Genomic DNA, 22,460 nt, shown 5'->3' on the forward strand with positions numbered 1-22,460 from the left:
ATTTAAAATCTAAGTGTAAATCTAAGCTAAACCACTGCTTTGTTACTCTAAAATTCCATGTCTGGTGTATCTGTCAGCTGTATAAATGATCAGTTCTAATGGCAAATGATTTAATCCCTTCTTTATGGGAGTGGTGTATGGATAGAATGCAGGACTTCTGTTGTTATGTATCAGAAGAGCAGGGCAAGACAGGAAGCAAAAGTAGTTTCGAACCACAAAACCTATAGACTGACCTGACTGACATCAGCACAATGCCATGAAATGTTAAATTAAGTTCAAGTTGTCATGCCTATTTGATTCCTAAGCTAGCACAGAAGTAGTCAGCAAGGGTGCCATTTGATGACAACACTTGTTTCACTTTTTTTATCAAGTGGTTTCCTAAAAGGTAACTGCATCATCATCAGTCAAACAGCTAGACGCTTGCAAGTTAGACTCCAATGCCTTAGGGCAAAAGTCAAAGTTCCCGAGTGGTAAAATGACTACGGTGCTGCTCAAGCCCAGCTGTCTCATTAAAGTACATGGTGAATGATTGCAGAGAGTCTCAGTGAAAAAAATAGAAAGATCCATAATTGTTTTGTATTTCTTTAAAGAGAATCTCTTCAGAAAACATTTTGTGATCTGCAGTCTAATGTTGCTCCTTTGTCTCTCTTTGATGCATGCCGGTACTGGATGGCTATTTCACCCATGTTAAACAAGATTCTGCCACTGCAGACACTTCTTCGAGGTAAAGACTGATTCCCTCAAAGTGTGATCTTTATATAAAAAATAGGCCTGATATAATTCTCACTGAATCCAACAGAAAAACTCTCACTTAGACTGAAAATGGACTGGTTCTTTTTAAATTAATGTTCTTAACATTTTAAGGCATCATGCAAGTTCCACTAAATAGTGGAAGAACCTTCACTCATTTAAATGAGCTTTGGATTGCTGCTTTGTTGTTACTTCCTCTTTTTCTCCATGTAGGACGCCATCTTTTAAAGTCTGTAAATACTCTTTAAGTATTAATTTACTATAATAAAAACAATGTTTTCTGTCTTTTTCATGTTTTATGCAAGTTACAGGGTAACTTTTTTTTTTTTTCTCAAAAGCACTGATGGCTTTTCAGAGTCTTTTTACACAGTTTTGATAGAACTCAATATATCTTAAAAGCAGAAATATATCTTTTTATATGGCTGATTTCCAAACATCCTTAATAAAGTATAATTTTTTGAGGTTCTAAATATTATAAAGTCTTTCTAAGAAACTGTTTACGTACATTAGATTTCTACTGACATTCTTTCATGTATCTGTGCACCATAAGAAAGGTTAAGCTTTCAACACTGAAGTAAACTTCATTTTCCCTACAGCTGCAAATATCTGTTAACTTTTCATTGTGTATATTAAATGTATCATAGGAATGCATTCAGTTAGGAGGAATATATTTAACTCACTAAAGCTTTTTGAACAGCCATCTTCCACCTAACCTTGAAAAACCATGATCAAAGAAATTTCAGTTCTGTAAATAGCAGTCCTTTAAAAAAGTCTGATACAGAATCCAGGCACACCAATTAATAAGAACGTTACAGGGTTTTTTTGTGTGTGGAAAGGCACATAGTAAATTTTACAAATTGGGTTAGCAACATGCATCACAGCAAGATTGTCTTAACTGGTCCACTAATGACCAGATTCTATTCTGAAATTTTCCAGAATATTGCTCATAATTGGAAAGGAATCACTCACATTAGTTTGATAATTGCTCTCGAAGTTAGGGTAATAAATTGCCACTATACAGCTAGATGAAATCATTCCTGTTATTTCTTAAACTCCTAAAGAGCCAACTGATATAAGCAGATCACATTTTGTCTTTTTTTAATCCACTGATTTACTGCAAAAGCTCTTAATAAAGTTTACATATGTCCATATCCCTCTCAGATCTTTCTACAGTTGTCAGAATTGAAAATCTGCCATAAAAACATGTAAATGTGAACAGCATTTCAACATTAATGGGTGGAGCCACTTGTAAAGAAAATACGTGATTGACAGAGATCTAAAAACTAGGGTTGTTGCAGGATCATCTGTGGTTACATGAACGCTGAAAGAAAGGTGTCTTTAGTAATTGATCTTGTTAACCAATGTTACCTATTTTCAGCTATACGCTTCTATATAATTCGCTGCACCCTCAGCTAGACACATTATGGATTTAAGTAGCTTAGTGCAGTCCCACTGAAGACACTTTTAACAACTAAAAGGTATTAGCAAAATTCATGCTGTTTGAAAATTTCCTATGTGGCTGTGGCAATGAAACTAATGGCATAGCCAGTTTTATTTGCGACATGTCAAACTGCACTGCCTTTTCTGTTTTGTTCCACACCCATGTGTTCTGCTACAATTTCAGCATAATTTTCACTTTCACAGCTGATGATGCCACTGTTAATTGTCTGGTGGCAACTGATACATTATTATGTCATTGCATTTGTAGCTTGCAAATATAGATGTAAGGTATAGATAGATTTACTATCAAAACCGCTTGTATATTATGACAATCCAATTCTGTTCCTTTCAATAGAGGAAATAATTATATGTCAGTCTTATACGCACTAATCTGTTCCATTAGTTAACTACCAGTTTCCCAGTTACAAATCTGAGGTTATGGTTTCTACCATACACCTAATTCCTTGTAGCCTGATTCAGAAAAATGTACCAATTTTACTGTTAGCATAGACCAAGATAACACTTCTGTGTTTCCCTTCTTAATAATTTTCATGTGTTGGCATCCATTTCATGAAATAAAGTAAGGAAGAGGTGTTGAATTTTATGCCAAATTCTCCTCCTGGGTCTTCCCTTAATGCTGGTCAGCTTGTTAAATCTTGCAGTTTTACAGGGTTATTCTATTATCCAATAGGCACAATATTAACTTACCACAATTGTCAGCAAAAATCAGCTTATATGCTATAGTGATATTTCATATCCAGTAGCTAGAAAATAACTAACTAGCATATTTGATCATGTTTTCTCCTTTTTCTCTCTCTCCTCCTGCTGCTGTTGATGTTCCAGCTTCTCTGCTTGTTGGGTTTGAATGTATACAGTCTGAACAAGAACGTTTCTAAGGATTATTATACACCTGTTCCTTTTCTTATTTTTCAAGATAATTTAAATGCTCTTTTTCCCCCTCCTCTGCTGGCAAAACTGGTTGGTTGCTTTGACTGAGCAACCTCTTGGCTTTCACAGAAAGCTTTTGATTTGGTAAGTTTTATTTATTATGGGAAAGAATTTGTACCCAGTAAATTCAGAGACAGGAGTTTAATTCTTTCTATTAATAAACCCACAACAAATATTTAGGCAGCTCTTTGACTATAATCTACCCTAAAATAAGGTTTTGGGCTGGAAATATGACCATAGAACACCTTCATACTGTGTTCAGTGACAAACACACCGTAGCATAACAAAGCTTGTTATTTTGTTTCCATGAAAAAAAATGCAGAATTACTGGTTATGCAAACCTCCTTATTTGTGTTTTGGGTATAAGAAAGATGTTTTTCTCATTGGTGGTAACTAAGCAGAACATCTACTAAAGAGATAAACAGCATTTTTGCTATTAGCGGAATGACTTGATTTCTGGAGCTTTTACAGATTTGCTTAATTCATGAAGAATTTGGTTGTTCCCATGTTTTGAGTGGGGTTTAATGACTATGCCTAGATGGCAGATGCAGCTATCTTCCTGATTCTAGTACTGTCAAAATAAATTCAGAGTTCTTCCAGCAATAAATGTTTTGTCTGTATTCATCCCTAAGTTTTAACTTGTTACTTGGGTTTCTCATATTTTTAACCACCTTTTGTCTTCTTCTTTTATAAATTCTTCATGGTTTCATTCCTGACTGCACTCTGTGGTAAGATTTTTCTTTCCTTCATGTTAACTTCCAATTTAATCTCTACAGTTTCACTTCAAATATATTCCTTTGAACACATAGCATATACCCTGGAGCATCTCCTTTTATGGTACTGTGCCAGGGCACCAAAATCCCAACAAAGACCAGAAATCCTCTAGAGAAATTGCTATCAACAGCTTCTCTAAACCCTTCATCATTTCTTGGCTGCCCAAGACTACTTTTCTCTGAGCAGACGAGTTTATTGCTTTATAGCAATCTTCAAGGACATAACTCAAAAAGCTCTAGTGATTACTCTTTCTCAAAAAGACAGATTTAATGCAAAGTATCCATATGTGGTTAACAGCATGATGATTACTGTATCTCTGAAACCTTCTCAGTTTTGGTGGAAAGCATTCTGTTTTGTTCCCGCTCCTTGTGAGGATACCAAAAGCCTGGTTTGGTTCATATCACTGGGAAGTGTCATTTTACTCACACTCAAAAAATGTTATTTACGGAATTAAAGTCTCTGTCTAGCTAAGGCCTTGCAGATTCTTAGGTGATTGGTTATCAACTGAACATAAAGCACCCGTGATACCCTCAGAGAAATGACTTAACTTTCTATCTGTTTCCTGGTGCAACAGTATTTTCTGCTTTCTATCAAGCCATCCATCTGAGTGAACAGAACCATCCACTAAAGTAATCATTCCATCTCGAGCACCTACGTATCCACCTGAGGAAAATGTCTGGTTCTTGCTAGCATAGTACCTGAGCTCTTCATTGTCTCTAATCCATCCAGTATCACAACAGATCTGAGAGATATGTTGGGAAGAATTTAGCCACAGAAGATGGTACTGGGTTGCTGGGCAGGTTACTCTGCAGAGTACTCAGTGGTTCTGCTTCTGCCCAAAGCAGTGTCTTGACCACAATGTCCTAGGTACACACTCATCTTTCATTTTGAAAGTCCAGGTTCTGCAGCTTAGGTAGAGCCAAAGAGATTCTTCTTTTCATGTAATGCCACATGGAAGAAATACATGCTTGTGTTAGTACGGGTGCTGTAAACATCTCTCCAACTTAGTGGAGCAATGCCTTCAGATTAATATACTTTGGTATCACTCCATAGCATTGTATTATGATTAAATGATTTGCTCAAGGAAATCTGTGGTAGAATAGGATCTCCCAGTTCATAGCTTAGACACTTACTGGACCTCTTATTTTGTTGAAAGACGAACCAGTAGGTCTAATTGGTCTATCCTCCAGTACTAGTCTGGAGGAATATTAAAAGAAATTTGTGGAAGGTATCTGTGGCAGAATAGCAATTTCCAAGTTCCTAGCTTAGACACTGGATCTCTTATTTCATTGAAAGATGAAACAGTAAGTCTAACTGATCTATCCTCCAATATATGTCTGGAGGAATATCAGAAGAAATTTGGTATATTTAAAATGTGTCAGCCTTGCAGACACAATCAGCAATGGGCAATCATAGTTGAAACCTCAAATTATTCAGAAAAGCAGGATGGCTGGCCATTGGAAGAAAATCAAGTCAGCAGCACATTAGCAGGTCTTCAATCTTCCTAAAGGTAGCCCCTCTTATGCTGCACTCCAGCTTTTACAGTTAATTCTGTTCACCAATTCTTTGGCATGTGATACATAAAAACATATGTTATGGTCTTACACTAAATAATACTTTAAAATGAAGTTAAGAAAGAATATTGTTTATTCTTTGTGAATGCCTTTTTTGAGCTAGCAGCATTATTTATCTAAAAGAAAAATGTGGTTACCATGGCTTTATTGGAGTGGCCTCCTCCTTGGAACTCAATGGTTCCAAAAGCGTCCGTCGGGCTGAGCTGTGTGTGCTTGCTGATGGACCACTTCTCCGACTGGATGTCATTGCGAGTAAGCCTGCTTTCATTTTTCTCATTCTGAATAATGGAGATGCTTGGAGTCAGTCCAACATGTTGACCTATTAGACGCCCACAGCAACACCTATGACATTAAACAAACAGAAAACTTGAGTCACGTGCATATAGACCGAAAGGGAAACCAACTCTCTTAAATAGCCAATAGATCTCAAAAAAAAAAATAAATTTCAAATCTGCTGACCACTTCCCTGCTATCTGAAGCCTCTACTCGTGGAAGCAACATGGTACAGGTACAGACATTACCTTTTCTTTTAATGTTCTTGTTTACTTTGGACTCTCCTGTATTTCAATACAATCATGCTTTGTTCTAAATACGTCCAAAATGAAGTTAAAGAATATTTTCTACTGTCTTCAGATGACATCAGGGCAAATAATCAGCTTTTGCATGAACTAGTACATATTTTAAATTGGTAGTTCACCACAATTTTCTCTTTGTATTATATGTCATGCATCCAATCTAGGTAAATATTCAAGGTATTGAATATTGAACTAAGAAGATAAGGAAATTAAACAGAGATGCTGAGCCACTTTTGATTTATCTTTTTTTTGGATGATGAAAGTTTTGAAATGTAAACAAATAGTGCCCATAGGAATCCATCACTCCAGATGTAATTCAACAACCTTATGATCAAATAAATCTTTACAAACTATTTATATCTATACACATATGTATGCACACACATATATTTTCTTGTAATTTGCTTTCATTTTTTCATACAAGTAGCATGTAATTACCTATGGGGGTCTTTGGTGCTGGGTATGATATGAACACATTCTCTCTTGTAAAACGCTCTTTCTATCCATGATTTCTGTGCCTAAAAAAGAGAAAGGAAATGCCGTGAGCTCTGTTTGCTTATTAAACACGACTTAAAGTACAACTGAATAGGAACTTCAAACATAAAAGAAAACTTCACTGACTTTGCAGGAATGCAGTGCACATTTTGCGCAAAGCAAACATTTTCCATTAGAACTATGGTTCCCTTCTAGAGCTAAGCACCCAATACAAGCTCTTAAGATTGTTTTCATATTCAGTAGGCATATGACTTTGATGCTGTCATCTATATTCTCATAGCAGCAACCACTGAAGAATTAATCCAAATTGTAAAGCTTTCTGCACGACAGAAGAAAAACACACCTATTCATTAAAAGTACTTGAAAAAATCTATTTCCATTTAAGTGATACAATTAAGTCAGCTCTAATTAAAAAAAAACTAAAATAATCTCACAAAGTAGAAAATAAATGTCTTACAATAGAACTTACAACACTGTGATTCCAGAGCAGTTCTTTATACAAGTACCGAGAGCACTGTTTAGCATGGAACCAGAAAACACAGTTTCATACGTGGACAGCTTAATAAATATTTTTTTAAAAAAAAATCAGGAAGATAAGTTTCTGAAATAATGAAACAAGACACAAAAGACTTTGATACACTATGAGTCAGACAACCAGCTGGTGTAACCTCTAAAACGGGTTTTCATGTTTAAACCCAGAAATTTATGGTTTAAATAAATTTATTTATTTAAATAAATAAATAAACTTTTTATTTAGTGAACTTTTGAAAATTATTGTGAACTGTGGACATTTTTTGGAGTAAATGAATGTCACCAGTATAAACTATAAAGTACCATAGTAAGAATTTATAGGTACATTTGTTACTTATTACTCTCAGTACAGAGAAAGTTATTCTTTTGCCTTTTTCACAGAATATAATCCCTTACTGGATCTAGTGGTCACTCATGTTACATAACAATATTTTATCTTTGTTCTGCCTTAATTTTTATTTGAAAAATCTGCTATACTTCATATTTTGTAGGAATGGCATACATCCTAATCTGACTTTTACAGTCAGGAAAAAGAAAAATCTGTTAACAGCATTAAATAGAACTGTATTTGATTGTTCTTCTTTACTGTAGCAAACAGAATGTTAATATGTTATAGATGTGGGGCAAGGTTTGTTTCATGTTTAAGCAAAAGACAATTAAATAGAAATTCTGAAAAATCTGAAAAAGTTTTACTTTACATGGGAGAGAGTACCTTGAAGTTCTAATTTATTGTAATTTACTTATAATGCTTACAAGCTTATGATGCAGGCAATAATCATCATCATCATCATCACCACAACACTGTATATTATACAGTCAAATCATCTTAGAAGTGTAGCGCATCATTAATTTCTCAGTTTAGTAGTCTTTGCATGCAAAGAAAATCTTCTTATAAACTTTCTAGAACTGTCAAGACATCCAGAGTGAATTTTATGAACTTCATTTGACCCTCTTACTGCAGAACTTTTGAAGCTAAACTACACAGAAAAATTATGGTTTTCTTTTTGTTGAGTGCTGTACAGAAAGAAATGAAGTTGCCATTATTGTTCAGGTATTGCAATGCTAACATTTGAATGACATAGTTTACTATATGTGCCACACATTATTGAAATTTCTCCTCTTTGAGTGCCAAGAGTACACAAGCTTTCTATATTGCCTTAAGAAGATATACACTGATAAGAAGCTGCAGATTAATGAACCCCATTTGTTGTGTACATATGCATATTCTGTAACCTTTTGACAAAAAAAGAACACTTATAGAATAATGTCAGTTTTATCTTTATGCTTGTTTGTTTTAACACTAAATACATGCCTGCAATATCCTTTAGAAAACGTGAAAAGTTTTTGTAAGCCTAATTTTCTTCCTGGCATTCAAAATCAGCTTCTAGTGCAGAACTTACACAGCATATGACTATAATTCAAGTCGACAAGAGTCCCTAAAAATACCTTTATTAAATGTCATAAATTATGCATATTTTCCTGCAAACAATTTACCCTGGTGAATTTACTTACTATGTAGACCTAATGTATCTTTTCTAAAGATGACCACTAATTACAGAAAGGTGCCATAACAGGTACTTCACTGAAAACCTTTTTCCTTAGGTATACAAGCAGGCTTTAAAAAAACATTAAATGAACACTTAAAATGTTTTCCTACTCTTTTTCATACTGTCTTTTAAGTAGAAAAGAAACCCAGCTATGTTAAATATAGTAATAATTTGCATTTGAATTTTCGTTATACTTCTTTGATTGTAATATTGCAAAAATAATAGTCTGATTTAAAAAGTCTTTTATTCACATCAGGAAAAAAAGACTTTCCAGCTTTTAGATCTCAAACAATAGATTACCCTACCTGACAGAGTCATAATGCCAAAATACACGACTTAGTAATTTCATAATTCCTTGTCCTTCCAAACTAAAAAGAAAGCATCTGGTTTCACTGTCCCATGCCAGTTATCCTGCTGTGACAGAGATGGTTTGCAATGAAATACAAGGTTCAGTGATATAATAAATTATGTTACCTGCTGTAAAGTCTTCATAACAAAACTGGAATAACTTGAGGAAATCAACACATCAATAACAAAACAGTTTGCACTGAACTCTTATTTACAATGTGACTTAATAAAGTATGTAAAATACTTTTATTTTACAAAGTATTTTGAAGAATAGTATAGCAAGAACCTTACCTTCTCTTTCTCTTAGTTCATGAACACTCCTTCAGTGTTAATTTAGAAGACAGTTTAAAGTCCACAGTGAATTCCTAAAGTACATGCCATACTTACACTTTGCTTTAGTTTACTCACAGCTTAGATTTCTAGGTTTAGTCTCTTTATTAACTTAGCTGCAAAATCCCACCAAGAATCTTTTTTCTCCCTCTTCTTTACCTGAGCATCAAACTTGGTGGTTTAAGTCTGTCCTGGAGCAAACTCTGCTGTCCACGTTTCCCTGCTGCCGGTGATCACTAATAATACATCTGCGACCGCCCCCCCGAACAAGTTGCTCAGTCCGTCCACAACGCAGAGATGTGAGAGGGAGCGAAGCCCTTGCACCCATTAGCTGCTTGGAATGTGCTGCTGTAGGATTAGCCTCATTAAGGGTTTGGTGGACACTCACCCGCAGCCTCATAACACCGCTTGGTTTGAACGCCTAATATGACGCCAGAAGAAAAACAAATCCCCTGTGAGCATGGATTTAACTGGCGCAAGACTTGACAGGCCTTTTTTTCCTCCTCTTCTTTCCCCCTTAGAGAGCAAGCTTGTGAAAGTGTGATAAGGTGCTCTGAGTTCTTAAGTTCAACCCAGGAAAACAAATCCTTCAAAAGAAACAGTGTGCTAAGCTGGAAAGAACCTGAGCACATAAGAGATTGCTAATCTCCGAAGAATGAAACCAGTGTGTTTATTGGGTAACTGTGAGAAAGCTATACACAGCTGAAATATATTGCAAGTAATCAACAACGGCATTTTTCCAAAGAAGCTGGGGTTTGTCACTGTTTCTCACCACAGTTTCTGTACTGTAGTGAATGTAACTTTTCAGAAAGTCATAAACATAAACCTTTGTCTTCCAGAGACAAGCAACTACATTGTTTTCAGCTTTATTAAAAGTTAGTAACTTAAACCGCAACTTCAATGTTCAGAAATTTGCGGACAAGTACTTTACTGTACCCTCTTGACATCAGCACTGAAGAACAACCTTTTCATATGAACACACTTAGATTTTTTTAGGACATAGCAATTATATGTGTTCAACTACTTACTCCAAGAGTCTTCCAAATATAAAATATTTTTACTCTTCCCTCCTCACCCCCCAAAGTTTGGAGGAATCCCTCTCTACTCCTGAATACACAAGCACTTAACTACTCTGTACGTACATTAGCTCTGATGGGCCCAGTATGTTCAAGGCTGAGCATATCCATCAACTTTTAAAATTCTTATACCATCACATATGTTGAGAAACTTTTGCTAGGCTGGCTAAGTCATGAGATACTTTTTTTTCTCGTTTCCCTGAGTTTTATGTACATGTATTTTTGTATGTAATGTACATATGAAGTATGTACATATACGCACTCTGTATGCATACATATATACACCTTGTTCCAGCGGAGGTACAACCTGTGAGATTTTTCTAGCACACAGTTCACAGCAACAGAAACCTGTGCACATCTTGTGAGATTTCTTTAGCACAGGATCACACCAAAGATGGTTTGTGGAAAACAGCAAAGGTAGAGAAAGTTGCAGCATCAAGAGAGCAGCTAGTAGACAGCTCAGTGATGTAAAGAATACAACTAGGGAGTACGCAGGAAAAGACTGCATTTTAACACAAGGGAATTTGGTTTGGTTGAGAGGGCAGAAAGAGTGAAGGGAGCAAAGAAAAGATTTCGTATGATTGAGGTAACTGAGTAAAAATCGACATCTGACTTCGAAGTGAAACTTCAGTACTTGGACTTGACCAGATTCTGGAGATTGTTCCTGGTTTCAGGTTTCAGCTTGCAATGTAACCTGCGGCAGAAGGCACATCAACGCAAGCAACAATGGTTGTACTTGTTCGGATATGTCACCTGGTGGCACTGTGAAGGGTATTTTATAGAAATGGGCTTGAGTAAAGTTGGCATATGCCACTGATGCTACAGGAAATTACAACTATCTTTGCCATAGTTCATTTAAAGATGTGGTAATGTTATGACTGTCTGGCAATGAAACTACCAGTGCCATAGACATTCCTATATTTTGAGGAGTAATAAAGAGCCAATAAGCAGAGACGGTTGGTTTTTTCCAATATGGTGCAAGTGCAAAATAGTGCTTTCAGAGAGGTGGATGTTGCACACTTACTGTTACAAACATATATATTATTTAAATTTTCAACCCAGCTCACTGTTAATGAACTCTCAAACAGCAAGTAGCAATGAGCTCAGTACTGATACCTCACGAAAGAGGACAGTAAATATTATAAATTATTCAAGAACAGAAAATTTTCAGAAAGACGAAATCTGGCAGATTTTAACATGTCATGTATCTGGGATGCTTATCTGCTAACCTCTGAACTAACATTATTTTTAAAAAAGCACCAAGACTGTGACAATTTTAGAAACCTGCAATTTCAGCAGAGCAGAACTGGAGGCAGTTCTAACTCCCTGCTTCCCAACTTTCTTTGTTTATCTCCAGCAAGTAACCAGGTTATAAGACAGGTTTCATTTAGGCAAGAAAGGTGTTGTTAAAAGCCTTTCTTTACCTTGCTGCAGGGCAGAGCAGCTGGACAGGCAATGGAGTATTACCGAAGCAAATTACAGACAAGGATTTGCAGGAGCATCTGGTGACTGAACTGCATCAGTGCTATTGCAAGCTGATGCGATTAATGTTCCTTAATCAAATGGGCACTTTTGCAAATCCCACTGTCTCTTAGTAAAGACTCTCTATCAGTAAACTTCTATAGCTAGATTAGTACAAAGGATGACAATGCTGCAATATAACCTTATTACTATGTGTGCTCAAGCCAAATTTCTACCCCTCCTTTCAGCATTGCCCAATTATAAGCTTTATAAGCACTTTTATGTCTTGCTTGAAGCATTAGGAATTGACCTCTCTGGACATTAAGATAGGAATCATTAGAGTGTTACAAAATGTTTCATTTTCTAACGGACGTTTATTACTACTAGCATCTTAGGGGCTGGCCATCAGGCCTTTACCCAGTAAAGCTGTACTTCTGTATGTTTTGTTCTTCTTCTAACTGATTCCCCAAACACTTTATCATCACAGTTGTTCTGAGAACAATCTTGAAATGCCTTGAAAATCAAGCTGTATTCAGTATAGAGTAGGAGGAGGGCACAGAATGCAGTCATTTTCATTTATTACCACAGTATATTACAGAATTTATCTGTTAGCATTGTTTACCAGATCTAACTCTACACTGTGCTTAGAAGAAATAAAGTAATTTTAAAATAATTGGGAACTTTTTGCTCAATAGGTCATGATTTAAGCATTATATCTGAAATTTTTCTTACTGCAGGGTAACAAAAATGAAAATTATATGTCTCTGTTAATGCTGCTATGCAAATCTGTGTTTATGCTTTATGTATTTTCAAAACATTATATAGGCCAAGCATATGTGACCAGTCATTATTACCCATGCTATTGATAAACTAACTGGAAAGACTGACATTTCAAAAAGAACCAGGGAGAATGATTAGATGCCAGAACTAGTGTAGACAACCATGCCCCTACAGACCTCTCCAAGATCAGCAGAAGTGCAAGGGAAAAATTTTAAAGAAAAGCTTATTAAAATGAAAGATACTTTCAAAATATTCCCCTGTTTCCTTCTCATGGGTACTGGCCTACGAGGGGAAGAATTCAGCCTATTGACTTCATTCATGATGATTCTTTAGAGAAGTATTGATGATTTCACCAAATCTGCTGTGAGGTTAAAGTTTAAGTAAGTAAAGAAACTTTTTCTAGCAAGAAAGCCCTATTTGATCAGGTGATGGGTTCATCTAGCCCACTACCTTGTCTCTACAAGTGCTATAAATAGGTGCTAGAGAAAAGGAAAAACATGTCAAATGTATGTAATGCTTTTTCCTAATAGTTTCTCAGCCAGCAACTATTTTCTATTCATGGAATTCCTCCATTATTGTGATATCTATGTGTTCTGTAACACTCCATGGCCTTTCCTCCACAAACCTGCCTGCTGATTTCATGCAAACTGTCAGCACCCTTAACACCCTTCTCCCTGCTGCAGGGGGAATCAGTTCCTTCTGTTTGTTTTGAAGGTGACCCCTCGTATTTTCCCATGACGTTTATTACTGAGAAAGGCAGTGAAGAGTCAACTACGTCAACTACCATCCCTCTTCTTCATCCCAGTCATGGTTTTCAAGATTCTTAACTTTTTTCCTCCAGATTAACACTTTACCAAGTAATTTCTCATGTAGAAACCACTTGCTACCTTTTAACACCCTTGCTGCCCTTCTTCAAACCTTTGCCCCTTAATTTGAGCCTTCCTTCTGGGAGGAACCAGAACTGTGCACCAAATGTGAACTACAGGTTGGTATTGTGGCAAGCAGACATTCACTGTTTTGATATCTGTTCCTTTCCTAAGAATTCCTGCAAAAGATTATTTGGTTGTCTTCACCACACTGCTGAGCACTGTGGTAGCACTTTCACAGAAGTATGTAGCATAAACCCAGTATTTCACTCCAGTTTAGTAAAGAATTTATAATAATAATTGTAAAGAACTGCTATAAAAATCAAGTTGTTTTAATAAAAATTTGACAGAACAGCAATATACCTATAAGAAGTTCTAATTTATGTCAGATGTAGCTTAACAAATCGTAATGAAATATGATACCACAGAAATTTATAGGTGCACTATGTAACTGGGAAGTACAATAGACAGGAATTATTTTTCTGCCATTCAGGGCTGGCAGACTGTCTTTTAAACCAGTAAACCTGGTTTAGGCTTCTAAAAAAGTGTAACATTATTTGTAACTCCTCAAATTAAGGAAAGGAAAGAAAATAACCTTCACATTAAGACAGATCTCAATGCTGTCTAATAAAAAATCGTGAGGTTAAAATGCACATGTAGGAGTTTTGCACTGAATCTAATTTTGGTCTGAACTACTTGATTTCTAAATTGCTCATTCTACCCCACAAATGTATGACAGCTATCACATTGTCTGCTCTTTCATTAGAGTGAGGTGGTTTTGCTAGCCACTGTGTGGGTGCTGAGCTGATGAAGCAATTAAAGTTAAATTGTACCTAATTGTATGAAGGGCCTGAAGGAACCGGGATTCCAGATACTGGCCCAAGTTTAAACATTCGAATGGACCAGTTTTATGCCACTGTTCACATTGCATCTCATCTTTCAGCTGTGCAATTATTCACAAGTCCCTTTTGAGTCCCCTGCATAATGTAGCCCCACAGGCATCCTTTGCTAGAATGCCTTGGTTGAAGTCCTGGTTTTCCGACCTTCTAGCCTTCCTCCAGACACCATTCTGGAAATGGAACAAGAGAAGGGCCCATTATAAGAGATGACACAACAGGGCTGATCAGCCCTTTCGTCTTCCTCCTCTTCTGCCGAGCCAAACTCATAATTTTCTCAGGTGCAAAAGAAGAGAAGCTTCCCTTAGTTGAGAAGGGGAAAAACTCAGTCTGCCCACTAAAACACCCAGAAGACAAAACACTGGAAGATGTTTCTCGTGGGTAGGGCAACACCTTTTCCCCTGTCTATACCCCTCTGTGCTTCTTCACCATCTCTTCCCTTTTCTCCTGGAGCTCCTTGCATCTAGGTGTCTCCTATAGGCCATCCTGTTTGAGACCACTTTCACTCATCAAACCAGGGGCAAGCATGCTGCTGCCTCCTCTGCATTGTCCTGTTGACAACTCCTCCCTTCTGTTTTGCTTGGCACAGCACGAGGGAGTAACAGTTGGGCTCCCGGCAGGGAGAATGAGCCACCCCAGCTCCATGCACAAACACTGCCACCAAACAGACAGGACAAGTCCAAGGAGAAGCATCTCTCACCCTGGCAGCACAGTCTGGTGTAACTGTGATGCTTCTTAGGTTTTCTGTGTCATAAAGGGAAATTCTTGATTCTGGGGGTTTTTTTGGCATTTTGGAACTAGGTGGTTTTGAATTACATCAGCCCTTGTTATTCAGACCTGATAATGTCAGCTGTCTGATACAGAATAAACTAACAGCACTGTGCTTTCTTCTGCTGATAATCATACTGTCCGAGTTGCATATATTGGAATGAAACATGTTATGATTTCTGATTACGTCACATCATTAAGCTGACAGGGTCATGTGGATTCTGCATTATTAGCTTAGAAAAAATGGAACATGTTTCAAGTCACATAGAAAGACTTCACAACATAGTCTAAATCCTATTGTCTCTTTGGACTAATAATTTTAAGTGGACTTCAGCTGCAACTAAGAGAGATCTGGAAGCAGGTACTCTTTCTGTCAAGTATTCATAGCTTTATCTTTTTACAGGCACAGAGAATATTGTAAACTTACCTATTTGTATATAGCCCAATCTGATACACCAACAGCTCATATGAAGCAGGGATAAAATTTTATGGAAATATTTCAGGTTGATACTTAAGTTTTTCATTCTCCAAAGGAAATTATTTATATGGTCTGTATTTTGAAGAGAAAACAAAGCCAGACCTGCAAGTTTCCTATGAGATATGCTGGATGAATATGACATTTTTTGAGATATTCAAGGTTGTTAGACGTAAACTGGGACTGCCTGTCCAAGTTTCTCAGCTTTGTCTTAAAGTACAACAGTGTAAAGTTGTGGACCTTCATTGCAGAAGTAGCAGGACAGAAATTTCTACATGGAAAGAAACTACAAAAGATGCGTTTCAGAAAATGGAAGGGCAGATCAGACAGTTAAATATTTAACACATTAAAAAATAATTAGAAACTGGTAAGATACAAAATTACATTAAAATTCCAAAGCATAAATTGAAAGAAACATGTTCATAGTAGATGATTTCCCCAAACAGGCACACCTTTTCTCCCCCTTTTTTCACTAGTAATCCAAGTTCCATGCCTTTTCTATCCAAATATCTGTTAACAGCTTTATAAAGAGATGATTTATGAACATTGTCTTAATTTATTATATAAGATTGCAAACTGCTCCTAAGTCAAGTGGTCAATATTGGGACGGAGAATATGGGACCAGTAATTATAAGCGACTGGTTCACAAGACTGGGCATAGTAATATTCTAAAGATAGCACAGAAGACTTGCATCAATCACTTTCACTATGAATCAAAAAAGGGCCAAAATTTTGAAGAGCCACAAAACTTATTAGCGTGACTTATTTTTATGGGAAATGTGGCATGATGAACCTGTCAACGTGAAAGCAATTTTGCGGTTTCTTCACCTTTTATGTGAAGCCCTGGTTGAAAAAAAAAAAAAAAAAAAGTTAAGACTTTAAGTATATGAATGGACACCAAAACCAGGTGTGAGAAAGAGACTGAAAGCACGCTGCTTGAATCATGTTAAGGCTCCAAAGCTCTAATGCACAGCAGACGTTCCCAGAGGGCTGAAATGACTACAACACTCAGCATGGCCTTTCTGAGAAACCATTATCATGGCACAGCAATCACCAACACACCGTGGTTTACTCTTAATTCACTAAACTCTGTCACTAACTTAACCCTGCTCTAGTCTGGAGAACAATATGGCAGAACCTATGGAATAGATCTTTAGAGACAGCTGCAAGGCATGTCCTTCACCGTGATGAAGTATTACCAACAGAGGTTATTCACTTTTTAAAAGATTTTCCTGGATATCATGCAGAATCCTGAACAGACAGAGAACAGATGATTCCTCCACGCTCCAGGCATGGAAATCCACAATCAGCACTGGTATTGGAAGCCATCTAACCACACCAAAACATGGGAGTAAAACATGGGTTCCAGGCTGTAAACGCATCATGCCAGGTGGAAGACTCATCCCCCAGATTTTGGTAAAACTTCAGCCAGGATCTCTAAGCTATTCTTGTAACCGTCTTTATGTCAGATTCATCTGTGTGTGCAGGCTGTGCTGGAAGGCAGGAGGGGTATCGTCCTGGACCACTCTCACCAATTTATTGTCCACAACATAGGTCCTAAGGTGCACAGGTCCTATATGTATGTAGGTATTTCATTTTATGTCCTATAACCTGCATTTCTTACTTTTTCCCCCCCAGTATTCTGCACACTTGATTTTACTAATTTCTGTTTTAGTTTTATGTTGCACCCCATATATTTCGGTTCTGATAGGCAACTTGTGGCACTGACAACAGTGCTTTCAACATTAGCTTGTTTATGTAAGTTGTTCTGAAGAGATGGTGGACATATTCTCCATGAAGTTACAACAATATTGCTTTATCTAATTTGCCATCCAAATACCATTGAAGAACAGCTCCGGTATTTTTTTTGTTTGAGACGACATTTTTTATTATGTGATCTGTTGTGACCTTTGATTTCAGTGATATGTTGAACTGAAACCAAATGTACTACTTTAACTAACTCTTAAATAGAAGGAAGAATTTAATAAATTATGCCAGTGACATACCATTTGAAACCAAATTGAGTAAAAATGCTAGCAAGCCTTGATACTTATGTCAAATAGAGCTAAGGAAAACATTTCCCAGCAGATTAGGTCAAAATGTATACTTTGACTCACAGTTGCCTTTCGCCAAACCTGAAAGTGCAAATAAAGACAAGCTTTTCCGCTTGAGAGCTTAATCCAAGTCACAGCTGTTACTCTGACATTTGCACCAAGTGAGAATGGGAAATATTCAACATATAATATACTGAAAAAGGCAAATGCTTTCTTTTTACTTTTGTTGCTTGTACCTGCCCATGTCTGGCCAGAATAAAGAGGTAAGATGCAGTTCTTAGAAGAAGCCTGAAGCACCAGAGGTGGGTAGGGGAAGAGAGAGCAGCCCTCTGGCCTCTGCAGTGACTCCTGCGGCCAGGAGCATGGCAGCGCTCTCCCCCCAGATCACACTTTGCACAGGCTTGGGTCCTTCCACACCACTGCATATCTCCCCTCCCAGTGCAGACCTTTCTTCCTCCCTTGTCTGACACAATGCAATGGAAAATCACAGAGAAAAGTCCTGTGTGCTACCAGGCAGATCTTCTCCCATGCAAGCCCTTACTGTTTTTTGTTGTTGAGGAGGGTGGAAGGCAGAAAAACCTTTTAGTTGTTAAAAACATCTTGTGGCTAGTTGCTTCAGCAAACTGATAGTAAATCCAAAGCGTGGCTCTTATAAACCTGTTTCTGAGAATGGGAAGTTGCTCCCTGCAGTAACACATTTCTTTTAGAAACACTTCTATGAAGTTTGTCATTATAGTATTTTATTTCCTAGAGATTCTGGCATTATAGTATTTCATCATTATTATAATCTAGGCTTAGCTGTATAGTTACCATTTTTTTCCCTGTTAAGTACCCAGAAATTGTTCACATTTGATTTTCCTGAAAAATAATGCCCACGTTTCAATTGTCCACCTAATCCTATGTTTCAGAACAGGAAAAAAACCCACACAACTATAGTATAACCTAATGATTAAATTCCTGAATTAATCAGGTGTATAGTAATACCTTACAGATACTTTTTCCTTATAAAAATATGGTTTTACTGTAATACCTACAGCATATCTGCATAACTATGAGTGAAGAAGCTGAAAAAATCTAGAGAATATGAGCATTTATGAAGCCATGGGAGTGAATGATCAATTTGAAACACTCAGATAAACACTGATTCAGATATTGTGAACAACACAAGAAAATTTTTATGCACTTTGCTTATGCTTTCCCCCCATGGGGGAAGCATGTGTAATTGTGTAATGATGCAAGCAGCATATTCAAAATGTCATAGTTCAGCAAATCTGCAACAGTAAGACAGTCCTTCATAGAATGATGAACATTTCACATGTCTGGTTTTTAGCTGTATTTCTTCACCAAATGTTTATAGCATTATGTAATTCAATATTTTTTTAAAAAAAGGTTCACATCAAATATTATTTTGTGACCTATATTGCTACATCAACACAAAAATCAGTCATGCAAAACCTAGCAATGTATTTTATAGATTTCTGATTGTATTTAGCCCACAAGAATTCCATGTCATTCATGTATCTGTCAGGGTCAAGAGACAAGGCATTGATTTTTTTATGCCAAGGAATTTTCACTAACTTTTTAGTATTTTGGACTCAAAATCATGACTAGACTTGAGAACTTGAAGACCTTTGTCACACTACAATATTTTTTATCCAGGTTGTAAGCTCCAGTGTTGATCGCTGCTCCTTTACTCCCCTTGGCAATGAAACATTGCTTTCTCCTTCTTTCTGTCAACATTCTATACTGATTCAAGTTCAATTAAAAAAATACCACTGTGACTAGTGCTATCAGTTCCACCCCCCACCCCCACCCCCCCCGGGCTTTCCAATGAAAATGGTCAGACTAATCTAGGAGCCCTACAATATTCCAGAAAAGGGAAAACTAAAACTTCACACAGATAACACTAAAAAGTGCATAATTCTACCACTTACATTTTGAGCCTAATTGAAGATAAGTGCATGATGCAATATATTTTTTGTCATATATTTCCATGTGTGCAGTAATTATTTCTCTTTTTCCCTGTGGACTGTGAAATTTCACAGGCTGTTACTCAGCATGCGCTCTTAACTGGCAAAGAAAGTTGAATATAATGCGTTTTATTCAATGCAATTGTTGTTCCAACTGTTCTGTGATTCAACTATGACAGTACAAGCACACACAGTTTTCCAAGATGTATATAATAAAAGTCTGAGCACTTTTTTTCTTTCTGCACACATGAATCCGTTATTCATGTTTTCTCCCTGATGTTTGGTGCTAACCATGTGGCTTAAATGGGAATAAACACCTAGTATTCTTTAAACAAACAAACATCAAATATGATGTTATAAAGTTTCATGACTTTTCTTGAGAGTCAAAGTACAAGGAAAAGAATAGCTTTGAGATAGAATTGGTTATTAAATCACAAATTAAGAAAAGAAGACAATCACAGGAAATATAAATCAAGTAGGTGTTTCTAGTGTTTTTTGTTAGATCTGAACAGAGGGTCTTACTTTAGAAGGGCAGTTGAAAAAGATCAGCTAGTATCTTAGTCTCAGGAAGTTTGAAACTTGGTTCAATCTGCTGAATTCCTCAAGCAAAATACATGACACAAAAACTCAAGCAGGATTTTAATTTTAAATTCTTGTAAAATAAATAACTTTAAAGGTGATCTGTATAAGAATTTAATCATATCAACCACGATGTGTATCCACACATACTGATGACCTACATAATCTAGAAAAGCATATTTCACTGGATTTTCCATCCTATTTTAATTTATGGATTTAGCTTTGCTTCATATTTGAAAGTTTTACTGAAAGACCTTCTTTCAGCCCGTTCTGGCTTTGACTTAACAGGACTATTAAGCCAGCCCTACAGTTTCATTTTTAATCCTTGAATTAACAGTAGGATTACAATTTTATAGTGAACCTGGGTGGGCCTCATTAAATCTCAAATCCTTTTAAATTCTTCTATGTGGGCAACCCCCACTGTCATGACTTTGGAAAATTTGAAGGACTTGAGCCTAGCAATGAGGAAAACAAAGCCCCATGCTTTCACATTGCTACCATACCTCCTTGTGCTTTTAGCCACAACAGTCAGCTGATCCTGGGTACTAGTTTCAGGTACCAGCTGCCAGAAATGGTCTCAACAGGAAAATTGCACTGCTGTTGCATGGTTCCCTACATGCAACAATTCTTGCAACTGTATACATACATGTATGGGCATAATACATACCTGGAGTGGGGGATCTCCATTACACTAATCTGGAAATAAACAGCAAACATGAATACACTAGATGAAGCCTTGGAAAGAGACTGACTCATGGGCAAAACGTTGTAGATATTCATCACTCAGTAACACCACTCTCTGGGATTGAGCTCCGTATCTCTTTCTCCTCCAAAATTTGAAATGTATATTTTGATAAAGGCTGTTGATGGATGATAACCACCTACAGCGGATTAAGCTTACAACTTTTGTGCAACTGCAGGAAAAAGCCTGCCAAGACACTGTGAAGGCATTTGCACACAAAGACGGGAAGAAGAGAGTGTCTCTATGTTTTGGTAGATCTTGCCCTCTGTTTTTTCCTTCAGCAGCTAATGAAATATTTTTATGTGAATAGACACATTTTGTGAAACGACCTTCTATGAAGTACTGAAATACTTTCTATAGGCTCCCCCATAAAGGCTAAATGACTTCCTTAAACCACTGGACCTCAGTTGCAAGCTATAGGCTCAAGGAAATAAGCATTGCCATGACTTGTCCTATCAGTTGGTCAGTCAGGGTAGTCACAGCTCACTCTTTTTACCTGGAAAGGTCTACAAGAGAAAGCGGAGTTGTGATGTAAGACAGCTTAGACCAAGCAGTATAAAACACTAACACCACTGGTATGGGAGTACAATTTCCACCTTGTCACCCCACAAAGACCAAGGTGGAATTCAGTGTTGCTGAGGGAGGGGTCAGACAGGACTGCCGACTGGCAGTCTGTTCTTCCACTGATCACCAAGCTGGAATTTGAGTCCCTAGACACGAAGTGATTGATGTGAATATTTCTAATAAGCAATTAAACTGGTTTGTTTTGGTTTGTTTGGTTGGTTTGGGGTTTTTTTTCAGTTTTACCTGCTATGAGACTTGCACTAAGATCTGCAGTGACAGACATCAGAACACAACCATGTCTGAAGACCCTTATTCCTTGTGCTGAAACTACTTTGGAAAGCTAGGTGGTATGGGCCTTTCATTAAATTAATACCAATCCAATATTATCTGTTAAAAAACAATACAGTGATATTATTAATCATCTTGAACTCCACAAGGTTATTCAATTCTACACACACACACAAATGTACATATGACTGAGGATAAAAAACGCTGCTGCTCTCCAGCCCTGTATGTTGAGTGCAGCTTGCAATGTTCCAAAGGATACTGGAAGGAATTAAACACAGAAATTGCGGCTAATTAGAGCTTCTGAGTTTAGTGAACACTCATAGTACAGAGATGGAAAAAACCCAGTTGAGAAGCTTAGTCTTACTATTTGCAAAGTTGTATGACGGCAGTCAATACAGGGAAGACACGTAAGCAGCTTTACTTTCTTGTTTTGACTTGACATTGAAATAAGGATTTTAATGTAATGTTTTTAGAATATGCAGTTTTTAATATGCTGGATATTAAAATCTAGTGATGGGGGAAAATAAACCCAAACACCTTTTACTTAAAAAAGGCTTGAGCAATTTTTCTGTTTTTGTTGGGTTTAAACTCCTGGAATTTGATTACGCAGCACATTCCAGCTATCTGCC

General features: G+C 36.9%; 1 protein-coding gene across 1 annotated transcript in view; it reads right to left on the minus strand.

Annotated features, from left to right (window-relative positions):
• The window catches only part of TRPM3 (transient receptor potential cation channel subfamily M member 3), a 286,044-nt gene that overhangs the window by 141,557 nt on the left and 122,027 nt on the right, over positions 1-22,460 (minus strand). The window contains exons 2-3 of the mRNA XM_037374290.1: positions 6,500-6,579; positions 5,624-5,828 (exon numbers count right to left, since the gene is read on the minus strand). Of these exons, the coding sequence (XP_037230187.1) occupies positions 5,624-5,828; positions 6,500-6,579 (285 nt within the window). The remainder of the gene's footprint in view (positions 1-5,623; positions 5,829-6,499; positions 6,580-22,460) is intronic.

This window comes from Falco rusticolus, chromosome Z, assembly GCF_015220075.1.
Source record: "Falco rusticolus isolate bFalRus1 chromosome Z, bFalRus1.pri, whole genome shotgun sequence".
NCBI lineage: Eukaryota > Metazoa > Chordata > Aves > Falconiformes > Falconidae > Falco > Falco rusticolus.